Source organism: Tetrao urogallus, assembly GCF_951394365.1.
Source record: "Tetrao urogallus genome assembly, chromosome: 3".
Lineage (NCBI taxonomy): Eukaryota > Metazoa > Chordata > Aves > Galliformes > Phasianidae > Tetrao > Tetrao urogallus.
In genome coordinates, this window is record NC_136815.1 from 50,349,301 (window position 1) to 50,362,539 (window position 13,239).

The 13,239-nt window shown below is 37.5% G+C and overlaps 1 protein-coding gene across 1 annotated transcript in view; it reads right to left on the bottom strand.

Annotated features, from left to right (window-relative positions):
- The window catches only part of PIEZO2 (piezo type mechanosensitive ion channel component 2), a gene marked incomplete at both ends in the record, with an annotated part of 287,728 nt that overhangs the window by 50,640 nt on the left and 223,849 nt on the right, over positions 1 to 13,239 (bottom strand). The window contains 6 exons of the mRNA XM_079533880.1: positions 1,617 to 1,713; positions 2,889 to 3,132; positions 9,713 to 9,878; positions 10,330 to 10,431; positions 10,585 to 10,789; positions 12,521 to 12,721. Of these exons, the coding sequence (XP_079390006.1) occupies positions 1,617 to 1,713; positions 2,889 to 3,132; positions 9,713 to 9,878; positions 10,330 to 10,431; positions 10,585 to 10,789; positions 12,521 to 12,721 (1,015 nt within the window). The remainder of the gene's footprint in view (positions 1 to 1,616; positions 1,714 to 2,888; positions 3,133 to 9,712; positions 9,879 to 10,329; positions 10,432 to 10,584; positions 10,790 to 12,520; positions 12,722 to 13,239) is intronic.

Genomic DNA, 13,239 nt, shown 5'->3' on the forward strand with positions numbered 1-13,239 from the left:
ACTTTTAATTGACTTCTACCACTTAATATATTTCCTTTTCCTCTCCACAACCCAGTTCGCAGCAATCCTCGAATGTTTCTTTCCATTGCAGATGAGAAAAACCATTTGAAACCACAAAACTGCTTCCTTTGGGATAGGAGGAGAAAGGCAGAGAGGAAATCCCATTCCTCCTGCCTCTAGATTTTGGCTTTGGATATTTCTTCTTTTCTTTCTTTATTTATTCTCTAGAGACAATTCTCTTGGGTATACTCAAAAATTAAAACAGTGGTTTTTTTTGTAGCTGGACTATAAACTGAATGGCCTACCCTGCCCCACAGAAGGGAGAGAAGGACTCGAAGGACAGACTCTGGCTCAAAGTTGGCTTTACAACAAAACCAGCCTAACAGGTCAGGAAGCTCAAGCTCCTAGAGCTTCAAAGCCTGCTGTGCTCATCCCCTGGGAAGTCAGAAAACCATGTCTAGGTTTCTGATTCTGCTCAAAAAGTTTTGGATAATATGAACCACCAGGCACCAATTATCTTGTGAATGTACATCTTTGTTTTTCCTATCTTTATATCCTCTTATCTATTAGAGTCAGACACAAGGATTTTTGAAATAGAAATTCAGAACTCTGCTGCAGACTCACTGGAGTGGAGTTTAAAACAGATCTGTTTTAAATTGTGCTAAAAAAATATTGGAAAAAATCGTATGATCTCATGCTGTCAATGTAGGACAAAGTGCAGAGCTAAAACAATAAATCATTGTGGGATCCAGGGTCTTGCTCCCCATTTTTCCTTCAACCCTTCTCACTTCCATCCACAGATACTAACTATTCCCACTCTGTTACCATCACAAGCTTGAGAATGATCATTAAAAAAAATTACTAGTTTTTATGCTGGCTCAGCCTCTTGCCATTTCAATGAGCTGAACTGGCTTACCCTTTCAGCAGCTGAACAAAAGGAGGAGTGAGAGTTTTCAGCTGAGTGATGAACTCAATTTGGAAGGTGAAACCATACTCCCAATTATGCCATCAACTGCATATACAGGGAAATTTTCTTGAGCTCCAGCATCACCAGACTTTATGTTTAAAGCAAAGTAAATGTGTGTACGTGAGTGGGGGTCTAGATAGTTCGCTTATCGTAATAGTATCTCCCCTGATTCTATGAGATCATAGAATCACAGAATGATTTGGACTGGAAGGGACCTCAGAGCCCACCAGTCACACCCTGTTCTATGGGCAGGGCTGCCCTCCAGCAGCTCAGCTGCCCAGGACCCCATCCAACCTGGCCTTGAGTGCCTGCAGAGATGGGGCACCACAGCTTACATGGGCAGCTGTGCCAGCGCCTCACTACCCTCTGCCATTTCCCCTTGTCCTATCCCTATCTGCCCATGTAAAAAAGTTGCTTTCCCTCCTGTTGGTAAACCCCCTTCAAGTATTGGAGGGCCACAGTGAGATCTCCCTGATATTTCCAGTTTCTCGCTATTCCATATATGATGAAACTTGCTTAGCTGCACTTACATGCAAGACATTTGCACAAGGTAATATGTCAAGAGAGGACACAGCTTAAATATGGTAGAAGATTTCAAAGGTGATCCACTGTTTATAGCAAATTACAAAGAGAAATGAGCCATACTTACGGATACGGTAGCCTTTAACTGTGCAAGCCAGACTAAATGCCTGAATCAACCAGCAACTATTCTGAATTAAAGACTCAATGTAGCCGCATGCTCCTATCTGTGAAGTAAAAGAACAGTTTCATCTAAGAAGGCATAGCAGAAATAAAGATAAGAAAAGTATTGCATCTCTTTAAATTACACGCAAATATTTAGACTGCCACAGGCTGTTTTACATCTCATTAGTAAAACAGAGATTAGTCAAAGACAGTCTTTACCAGGTGCACACAACACTTTAAACAATTTGTTCTTCTGGTTATCCATTGGATAGCAGGTATGTGGTGTTGGCTTTGTTTTTGCAGAGAAAGTGATATGTCTGTCATGTGATGCAGTGTGACAGCTAAGCAACTTTTATAAATCACTGAGTTAAATTTGAAAACATGCACAGACAAGAGCTGAACATATGCATAGCCCCACTGAATTCCCAAGCATAAAATGAAGCACATATGTAAGCATTCAGAACATTTGCAAATTCAAACCACATATAAATCAATTTTATTTCAGTACAGTGACTTATATAAATGTAAAACGAAAAATGTCTGCTCTTTTCTGTCCAGCACTACAAATGCTCAAAGCTAAGAGGCAATTGCCAGGAATAAATCTAAATTTATCTTTCATAAAGTTTTAAGCACTGCCTTGTCTCAATCACCTATTAGTGCCACTGCAAAAATCTGATCTAAAGAGCTAATGTAAGAAAACCATTAATACCTTGCAGAAGTATTTAACCTTTAATTATAGAATGTCTGTTCTCATCTGAAGCTCATGCTAGTTCTAAAGGAAAACAGAATGCAGCTTGTAATGCTCAACCTCACTAGCTACATTACATCACATAACTGTACTTACTATTGGACTTGAAAATTCTGGTTTTAAATAAAAAGTTTAACTGAATGTGTGCTATTTATTGATGGTGTAATCTTGCACTTCTTACTTACTTCATTGAAATTTTCACAAGACTTGTAAGGAACAATTTAACTAGGCAGAGAAACCAGAATCTGATCCTTTGAAAATGGCTTTCAAGCTTTTTCAGAGCCATGTAAGGGTGGCACACTTTCCTATAACATGCATGCATTAGCATTCTCTGGATATGCACTTGCAGTTTCTGATACAAAACGGAGCCTGCTCTGCACTAGCAAAAGCCTGGGCTCCTGAAAAGGATTTTTAATGGCCATTCAGTGCACTGTGCACAGTTCCTATGAAGGCACAAAACCACCCAGAGAAAATGCAGCTGCTGCTTACCGAGAGTATGTTCTTCATGGTGATCACAAAAACATTGTATGCAATCAGCCAGTCCCAGTAGCGCAGGATGCTCCTGATGGGTTTCAGCAGCAGATCTCCACCAAAGAGAAGGAAATAAAAGCAGGCAACCAAGTAGCCCATACAGAATATGCTGATCCTTGTTGTTCCCGTTATGAAGATTATAGTAAGCACGAACCAGAAGAGGTAACTAAAGATTATCACCTTATACATATCTAAATAGGACCTGGAAGTAAAAGAGGAAGGAAAAACATTGTCATTTTCTGAGGACAATGATAAATTTCTTCTACTGTGCTACTGGCTGCTACTTGTGGCTACAGACTGCAGGGCTTTTGTCAGCATTTGGGCACCTGCATGGGAATAATGCCAAAATCAGTGTCTGGCTCATGTACTTGGTTCCAACTCATTCATGATGCTCCACTCAGGACATTTTGCATTACATGAGATCAAGAGGGGAAAAATACATTTTCAGCAAATTTCATGGTGGTTTTTAACTTCATGGAATGGTATTAAACTGAGACAATGGAGATTTAGGTTAGATATTAAGAGGAATATTTTCACACAGAGGGTGGTGAAACACAGGAACAGGTTGCCCAAGGAGGTTGTGGATGCCCCATCCCTGGAGGCATTCAAGGCCAGGCTGGATGTGGCTCTGGGCAGCCTGGTCTGGTGGTTGGCGACCCTGCACATAGCAGGGGGTTGAAACTAGATGATCACTCTTGTCCTTTTCTGTGATTCATGATAGAGTGATACTATCTGGCAGTGCAGTGTATGAAATTTAAAAGCTACCTGAGATCATCTTACAAGAAGTCTGGCTAATGCTATAGCAAATCTATCTTCAAAAGCCAGCTACAGTACTTCAGTGCAAACAATTCTGTATTTATTAGTGACTTCTGGGGAATTCAGTCCAGTCACAAGCCTCACGTTCAAATGCAGATACTAAAAATATTTTTCTCCGGTGGAGAAAGTTTTGAGCTGTAAAAAGGAAGTTTCTATAGAATGTCAGTGTACCAGAATTTACTGAAATGTTTGCCAGGAAGCTGCGAGACAGATCTATCTGAAATCAGCCTGGTGCACAATTAGGAAAGAGTGAGAAACAACTTGGTATTTTCAGTCTTCAAAATCTTGATTTAATATTGACTCAGTAAGCTTTCAAATAAGAACATCTGCCAAAGGCAATACCAAATGCTACATATAGCTAAACACTGCAAAACCATTTAATTCATGGTTTCTCCTCATTTGGCATTTTGATTCCAGATGCACTGTGTGTTCAGGGTCTGTTCACCGAGGCTATGAGACTAGATTTGTCAGGAAACCAGGCAGGGAGAAGGCACCATGGGAGTACACATATACCTGAGCCAAACCATGCAAGGAGTAAATGAACTAACTGCAGTGGATGAGGCCACATAAAAAGGCCCCTGCTGCTTGATGTTCTTAGGCTCAGAACTTTCTAGGAGTATGTATTTATAGTCCTACCTTTATACACATGCAGCTTGCCGAAGCTAACCAGAGAGTCATTTAATGAAAGGTAATGAGAAAGCTCCTCTATGTTTATTTCCCACAGCCATTAAATAATTTTATGGACTGCTGCCTGTGAAGTCTAAAAATGTCATGGCTTTAAAAACGCTGCTGGGTTTAAGGCGATAAAACATTAACAAATAATTTATACACGTTAGGTAAATAAAGATGCACAAGATATCAGTTGAACAGAATATCACTAATTTAATATCACTCAAAATGGGGCTCTTACTGTTTCTTCAGGAAAAAAAAAAAGACTTGATATTTGGTGTTTCTTTAATAATAATCATTTACATGTTGGTTGCTTATGAACCACCTTACTGAAATTGCAGTTCTTCCTATTGAAAAAGTGCATCAATATCTTTCAAGAAAATCCCCAAATGGAAATGAATTGACCAAAGCAAATTGATCAAACTGATTTTTGATTAAACAAGAATATTTTAATACTCTTCAACAAAAATGAATTCTGATTCTTAAAAGATAACTGGAGCTGGTTGCATCTAAGCATATTCATATTGCATTTGATTGAGTCATCATACTGTAACAGCATATACTGCTCTCAGATTAAAACTGACAGAAACTAGAGATAATATGAAAAGTGTGTGACAATAACTTAGCCATTTTCTTCACTATGTCCTTAATAATTTGTCATGTTATTAGCAGTGATTTAAAATATCAAATAAAACAGTTCTAATTTTTAAAATATACATTAAATATAATAGTTTTGGACATCAGTACATCGGAAAAAATGGTATGAAAAGAAAAGCTTCTCAAAAAGGAGGCAATACAACTGCATGATGTGGTTCTTAGAAGTGTAAATTGTTCTCATTGTTGAAAATACACAATTTCAAGCTATCTCAATGACACAAATAACTCTCAAGATTTGACTTTCAAGTTGGCATCTTACAAGAAGACGTTAGAAGAAATTATTCAGGGCACACCTAAAAATGAATTTCACAGAACACCTGAGATAACTCTTTGCTGGCCCAAGCACAAAGTCACAATGAACAGAGTTGAAAGAACTACACCTAAATAATCACAGGTACATTGAAGTGTTACTCAAACCACACTTATTTCAATTGTAATACCCTCGTACTCCTTTATTTGTCTTTTTCCAAACATCTTCCTAATTTTCTTTAATTATTTACAGTGTTATAGGTTGACTCAAGTGCTCTAAGATGGGGAATAAAGGTGTGTCTACCAATCTATCGTAGCCTCTGATGGCTGTCTGTATTCAATGATCTATTTTATTTAATACAGCTTTATTAGTCTTATCATGATCACTTCAGTATTTTATTTCCACAGGGATTATTTAACTGCAATGCAATCCAGCATCTTGCATAGAGAGTGCTCTAGGTGTAGCTGAGTTCCTAATGACACATTTGGCTGTGGCCAGCCTAGTGTTCAGACATCTGCCTGCAAGTATCCCAAGGCACTGATGCTGATAATCCTTTTGAGGTCTTCGTCATGTGGTCAGCACCTTGAAGTTTAGGAAAGGAATGCTAAAGTTTAAAGAAAACACTGATGAAATGATTTTGTGCTTCCTCTTGCTGGAGAAGCTGTTGTAATGTTATATCAGTGCCTTCCCTTAGCAGTCTCTTGTTTTGCTCTGAGTGTGGCTCACCACCTCCATATAACCCCAAGGCTCTTCCCACAGCCTTCCTCTAATGACTACCCTCTCTATCTTCTTCAGGCATGTTATTCCTGTACATTTACATCCATCGCTAGCTGTCTCTTCACCTCTACTCCCTAGTTTCTTACCTTCACTCTTTCCTACCTGTGATTCCTTACACGTTTCACACACAGTGTGACTCAGAATGTTTCCCTTCAAATCCTAACGTTGCTGATTTCTCACCAAGCCTCCATCCCCTCTGTAGCTCTATTTTGGTCTTCATAAGTTCAGTGATTTTCCCTTTTCCAATAGATACATTGAAGTTTCCTAAAATTAGCTCCCTTATTTTAACTGACTTCTTTGAATTTAGTGTTGTGGATGGATCCCATGGGACTTAGTCCCTACTGTTTTTGTCATACCTTCTCACAGAGCTGATATTCTCTTTTTCTTACCAGTGAAGTCCTTCCTTCGTGATTCTATTTGCTTTAAAAATCCCTAAATCCTAAGCAGTGTTATTTAAAGCAATTTTATAAGCAACAAAATGTTTATTTGCTTTATACAAATAATATGGGAAGCCTGTAATGATGATTCGCAGATACTCTCCCACCAACTCAAGTTAGTACTCTAGTTCCAAGAAAGGCATTACAGCTGCCTTCGAGAGACTTCTTCTGACTCACCTGATGATGGTTCCCAAGGGGTACAGTTCAATGACTGACTGTTAGTACAATTTCTGGTCTCAGGAGGCAAAAAGTAAATTACAATCCCAAATTATTTCCCTGTCAATGTCTAGGAGAACATTAGAAAACTACTTGGGAAATGAAATGAGAATTTTCTGGCATTAGAGACTGTGGGAAAGGATTATCCTCAATGAAGTTGCTTTAAATTCTGTTTCATTTTAAAAGCTCCTACTACTATCCTTCATTTTTATTTCTGTTTCATAGCCCTCCAGTTGTACTCTCCCTTGAGATTAAACATATATCCCCTGAGAAATGTGGGGGTGGAAAGACAAGAAAAATTTCAGGAAATCTCTTCTATAGACGGTATTTATCGTTGTGCTCAGTTATTTCTCCAGAAATAAGAAAATTAAACATTTGGAAATTTGACCTTTTCTTGCAACTGTTTATGTTGCAGTTAAAAGTTTTTTAGCCACGCCTATTAGAACAGTGACCAACTGGCATCTTCTTGAGAGAACAGACACACCAAAAAGGTGCTTCAGTTCGCAAGCGCAACTTTTCCTTAGCAGGAAATTTACACTGGGCTTCTTAGAAAGCAAACAAATACTAAGAACTATTTTTTGAAGCATAACCACGTTGCCTTCACTTATTTGTTTAGTTCTTTCTGACTGACTTTTGTATAAATGCTATTTTTCATTTCAGTTGCTTGGATAAGCTTTGAACCAGGTTGTTGCCCATGTTACAAATATTTAGACTATTCTGAAATTTCTGAAACAAAGTGAAAGAAATGTTTTTAGACAAAGCCCTTTACGTTCCAAATTATCTTGGATAGAGGCCAGATACATACACTTCTGAGGTATATCTTCAGTGGGTTCTCCAGAGCATGAGAGTCCTTCTCTTAAAAGATTTACAATCTCTAATGAAAGAATCAAAGTCACTTTAAGAGACTGCCCAGCTATTCTCTGATGCTTCTCTGAAGTAAATTAGGCATCTAGGATTGCATATCTAAGTACAGTAGTTCACTATTAACACAACTCAAAGTCTGGGAAAATCTATATTGTAGTGAAGACACTGAAAGGGAAACTAAAGGAAAGATTCCATCAAGAAGACAAGAGCTATTATGCAGTTTGTACTATAGAGGAAGGTCTTCTTATATCCATCTACATGTACTACAAGTATGTTCCCATTACAGTTTCAGAAAGTGGACATTTCAAACTACATCAACAAAAAGTTACAGTTTACCTGCCCCAGCATCTACAAGAAAGCATATCGTACACAGGAATTTCTTCTTTTCCTGTCATTAATGAGTTCTCTATATATTTGATGGAATTTTCAAACAAAAAACATGTCACTGTTCTGTTTTCTTCTTTGCCTTATTCTTTTCTTATTCACGAAACATAAAACTATCACATGAAACAGTTACACAGATTTCTGTATTTAGCTGGAACAAGTATAAAGTAATCACAGGTTATTTGCTCAGCTCACTGCTACAAATGTGATCCTTTGATTTTCAAGTGTTTGGTTTTTGTGTCTTCCACCAACAATATAATTAACTCCTAAGCACAAGTTGCAGATTCCCAATTAAACGGTTGCACAGCATTAATAATGTATATACAGGTCCGTTTTCCCAGCACGTGCCAAGTGGTGTGTTTGAATGCATAAGAAGCCACCAATGGCTTCAGCTTGATGCATACCATGAATATGAATCAAAAGACAGAACTTAACCCAAAGAATTGTGAAGAGGCAGCAGGCCAGTTCAGCTTGGACTTTGCTTTCCATTATAAACCTGACTTTGATTCCCATCCAAAATCTTCAAAGAATATCCTTTGTACTTCAAATTTTTCTTACTTGGCCATTTGGGAATATCTTCTACAGATGACTAGAAATACCAACTAGATTCCAGGGAACTTCGAAAAGATGCCAAAGAAAACACTTATTTTCTTGCCTCTGCTTCCTTTCTGAAGATAGTTTTCAAATATACTCTCATTGTTAATGAAGTTTTTTCACAAGTTTTTTTTTCTAGATTAAGATGGGAAAATAAGATTTCTTTCTGCCATCAGCCACACCATCAGTAAGTTCTTTGCCAGTGACCAAGGTGATTAAGCATACCAGAGTGCCTGATGCAATTGCTGAATTATCTTTTCTAATGTGTACAACACTAAAGTGGCAATAAGAAAAAAGCAGCCAGTCCTTCTACTCATTCCTCTCAACCAAGCCCTGTTTGGCAGATGTGTCTTGGAAAGTATCCCAACTCAATGGAGTATTTTGAAAGGAGGTTATGACCAAGTCCTATTTGGCAGATGTCTCTTGGAAAGCATCCCCACTTGATGGCATATTTTGAAAAGAGGTTATGACTTCTTGCTCTGTGTATGTCAGTGGGTCTAGAGCATGGGGTTTGCTATGTAGACTGAGGGGAAGAACTCTTTACCCTATGCTCAGAAGCAGCTATAAATCTCTTGGACAAGTTGAATCAACTGAATGTATTTCCATTGTTTCCTCTTTAAAGCTATTTCAAAATACACTTAGCAATCATTTCTAACAGAAACAGCAGTATTATCTTACTGATCTTGAGAACTAATTTTATTGGCAAAACCTCTCTGGGACAACAACTGCAAGCACATCAGCAACAGGGAGATTCTTACTAGACAGTATTTCAAATTTTGTTATTCATTTCACACTCACACATCTGCTGGTAACATGCATTTCCAAAAACCTAATTTGACGAAATAATAGCTAGCAAATTTTATTCTTTCTATATATTCTTTTAACACTGCATCAAGCTTTCAGAGAGACCTTCAATTAATGTTATGCCCAGCATAACGCAGAACTAATCTCTTCTGAAGTGGTCACACAAGAATGGCTCTGCTGTTTGAAGACCAGCTGAAATAGACTGTTTCAGGCTCTGCCCCCTCTTAATATCATTCACCTTTCTACTTTCACACTAGACAACATCATAAAAATGAAGCTCTGCAGTTTCCAAGTGTTAAAGATTCAGGTTTTACCGGCAGTGAATGAAGTCTGGAACAGGATTGTGCTGGCTAAAAGATGCTGCTTCAAGATTCATACAAATTTCCACATTGTCTCCAGCCATGATTCGTACAGCAGCTTTATTTTCATCCTCGAATGTTTGCCTTTGTAAGGATGCACACAGCAGCAACATGAAATCATCTAGGAGAAAGCAGTAGTTGCAAGGAAAAATTCAGTCACTAACTGAGGTGCAGGGAGTGGTGGCAATGTACCATAATGTAGTTAGCAGACTTTTCTTTGAATATCCAAGACTACTGTTTTCAATGCATTTAACACCAATTTGACATTTATTAATGTACTTGATTTTTATCCTATCTTTCATGATTTTTATTGAAAAAATAAATTAAAAAGGGAAAGTAATCCATAATTTTTTATACTGATTTATTAAAAGTTGGATATAGAAAAACAGATGCAGAAATTACTAAACCATTGACTTTTTCTGCTACACAAAATGCCACACTGTATCCAATCTCCCACAGAATATGACATCTTGCTGCTGGAAAGTAAATAAAAGTCTAGCTTCAAATTACTCTGCAGATGTTTTAAGCAAAAGACACGTAAACACTTTTCAACTATGTGCTAAAATACTTACAGACAAGGAAGACAGGGTTTGGTCTGACAATGAAGTCTGGAAAGTATAACCACTTTATGATATTCGAGTTGAAGTTGGCATTACCACTTCTCCATGGATAGTCTATATGACAGAAGCACATAAAAATGCAATCAGTACTTTACAATGATTACTTCATCCTTTTCTCTTGGAAACTATTGAATACTTATCATTTTTCTAGCACTTTTCTGTAAAAGCAAGTAGCAGCAACTGTCCATAAAAGGTAAGCATCCATACCTTTACAAGGAGCAGGTGGAATGCCAATACAAAGGAAATACTGGAATGTAATGATGCATGCCAGAAAACAGCAATACTTTGGCCAGATCTCTGCAATAGCTTTTCTTCTACGTCGATACAATACAGCAATCAACCAGAAGGCATGAATCATGGCATAAAAATCCATCCGTTGACCAATTACATTCACTGATAACAGAAAACAGGTCTGGAAAAGAAAGAAAAATATGCATCATTTGCACCCAAATGACTAGTCAATTTAGCAAGGATATGCTAGTCTGAATTTTAACAGTATGCTTGGTCATATGCTGCGGCTGATGCAGGAATTTTTGCCAACCAACAAGCTATAGCAACACCCTCACAACCTCCCCCACTGTACTGCAACTCCCCACATTTTCAGTACTCCTCTTTGAGTGCCACCTACAAGACATACACACATACAAAATGGAAAGAGCATTGCCACAGTAGCCTATATGTGAAATGTTTAATTGTTGTCAAGTAAAGCACATATTACACAGCTGTATATTTTGATAGCACTTACAGATGTAAGAAAGAAAAGGAACCATGAAGAATGACAACTAAACTGTATCCTCATGTGGGAACCAGACAAAAAGAAAAGGGATTTAGACAATATAACTTCTTTTGGCTATAGACAAATCCAGCCAATTGCTATAAGGCAAGTTTAGTTCTCCATTCTTTTTAAGATTCTTTATCCCAAACCATTTCTGTTTTCTGGCTCCACTTAAAGCAGATCCTTCACTCAGTGCCATGTAGCATGTTTTCATTCACAGTGACTCACTTAATCAGTATACTTCCCTATTCAGATCTTCTATCTCCTCAGATTAGGATGAGGTTACATGTGATTCTGATTAATTCTAACTTTCATTCATTCCTAATCCTCAGATTGATCATAAGCATGCTGTTTTATTTATCAGGAGCAAGGGGGTGGCAGTGTTTAATGCATAGGTCAAAAATATCCTTATGAATAGATTTGGAGTGCATTGAAATAGTAGCTGCTTTTTGCATATAGACATAAAATATTTTGAAAAAATAACTTGTTTATTATACAGACAATTTAAAAAGTTTTCATGCGTCTGTGTGCACCCAGAAAAGGTGGGAAAACAGAAATGAATCCATGTTATTTTACATATTTTTTTAAATGCTTGTTCAGCAATAGCTTGCCTTCAAGGTAGGTTCATTTATGATGTTTTGCTGCAAGACTGGGTGAAGCATTTAGAAGGAATACAATAGCTGAGCTTAAGCTCCATCTGGGAAACTGCTGCTGGCAAGGCAGACAAACATCTACAAAATAAGACATGTATACCAGATATTAAGGATTTGTCATGAATCTTCAGAAAAATAATTTCACTCATTTATACCTGCCTTTCCTAATGTTCTGAGTGTTTCTCATCTACTGTCAAGGTCTTTGGAAAAAAAGAACTTTGTCTTAAATCTGCTGCACAGAGCAATAATAACCTTTGTTGTTATTTGCTCCTGCAGATTGTTAGCAGTTACAGCAGCCTGTATAAAAAAGGAGGACATGTTTGGGCAGCTGGAGACAAAAGAAATCCAGAAACCTTTAAACGGAGAAAATGGCCTGCTACCCTCTGCTTTTTGCTCCTGCAATTTGTAATTTCCTGTGCATTTGTTTGCGTGAGGATATACCTCAGTTCCATCCCTTCTCCCACTCGTCATATCATTTGTTTGGTTAAGAAATGGAAAGCTAAGTCAATGAAAAATAAGTAGCAAAAGAAAAGAAATGAAAATAAATCCAAGTTGAAAATCTCTACTAGCAGAGAGGTAGCAACTATTGCAAGGTCTGACATAAGTGATGACTAAAAAGCATCCTGATGTTAAGTACAGTTCAAAGTAGTATACAAAAATAACCTAAAGGTTTGGAAAGACAGTACAAGAAAAAAAATAACATATTGCAATTTACCTCTAAACCAAACTTGTAGAAGAAGTAGTTTATGAAATACTTGACACAGTTTACCAGTCCATCATCCAGATGTGCTCTTGTAATATCATGGAAAATAGTTTTAGTTACAGGTGCAGTAAGGTTATTTCGACATCTGTAGTACTCTTGATGACGGTAAATTGTAACTTCAAAAGCCAGAATAGCCAGCATCAGTAAGTTATTCTACAGGAGATACAATCAGAAGGATACTAAATAAAAAACAAAACCACAAGAAGTTATAAAACCTTCTGATAATCATAAATCAAAGAATACTAAAACGGATATTACCATTGAGAGCTTTTGCTCTCCAAGATGCACTGGAACTTATTCTTAGCTACAAACATTGTAACAAAGTGAGGTTCCTATCACTTGCTGGATTTTGTACTGAGATGCAGAAGATGAGCCCATCATAAAAAAAAATACTATAGTGAACACAAATTGTAGAGAAGAAGTTAGAATGCATTGACCTATCCATTTTCCCTCTCATATTTTGTGGCTTCTATGAAGAAGGAGATACAAGCATTCACAAATTCAGTTGCAGCAGTTCAGATGGCAAACACTAGCTTTCTAAAACCACAAGGACCTTCAGTACTGCAAATACATCATGGATATTAACCAGCTTTAAAAGTTGCTTAAAATCCAGAGAAAGCCTCTCAAGGAGAACACAAATAAAGCTGAAGAGGCAATCTCTGGATTTCTAT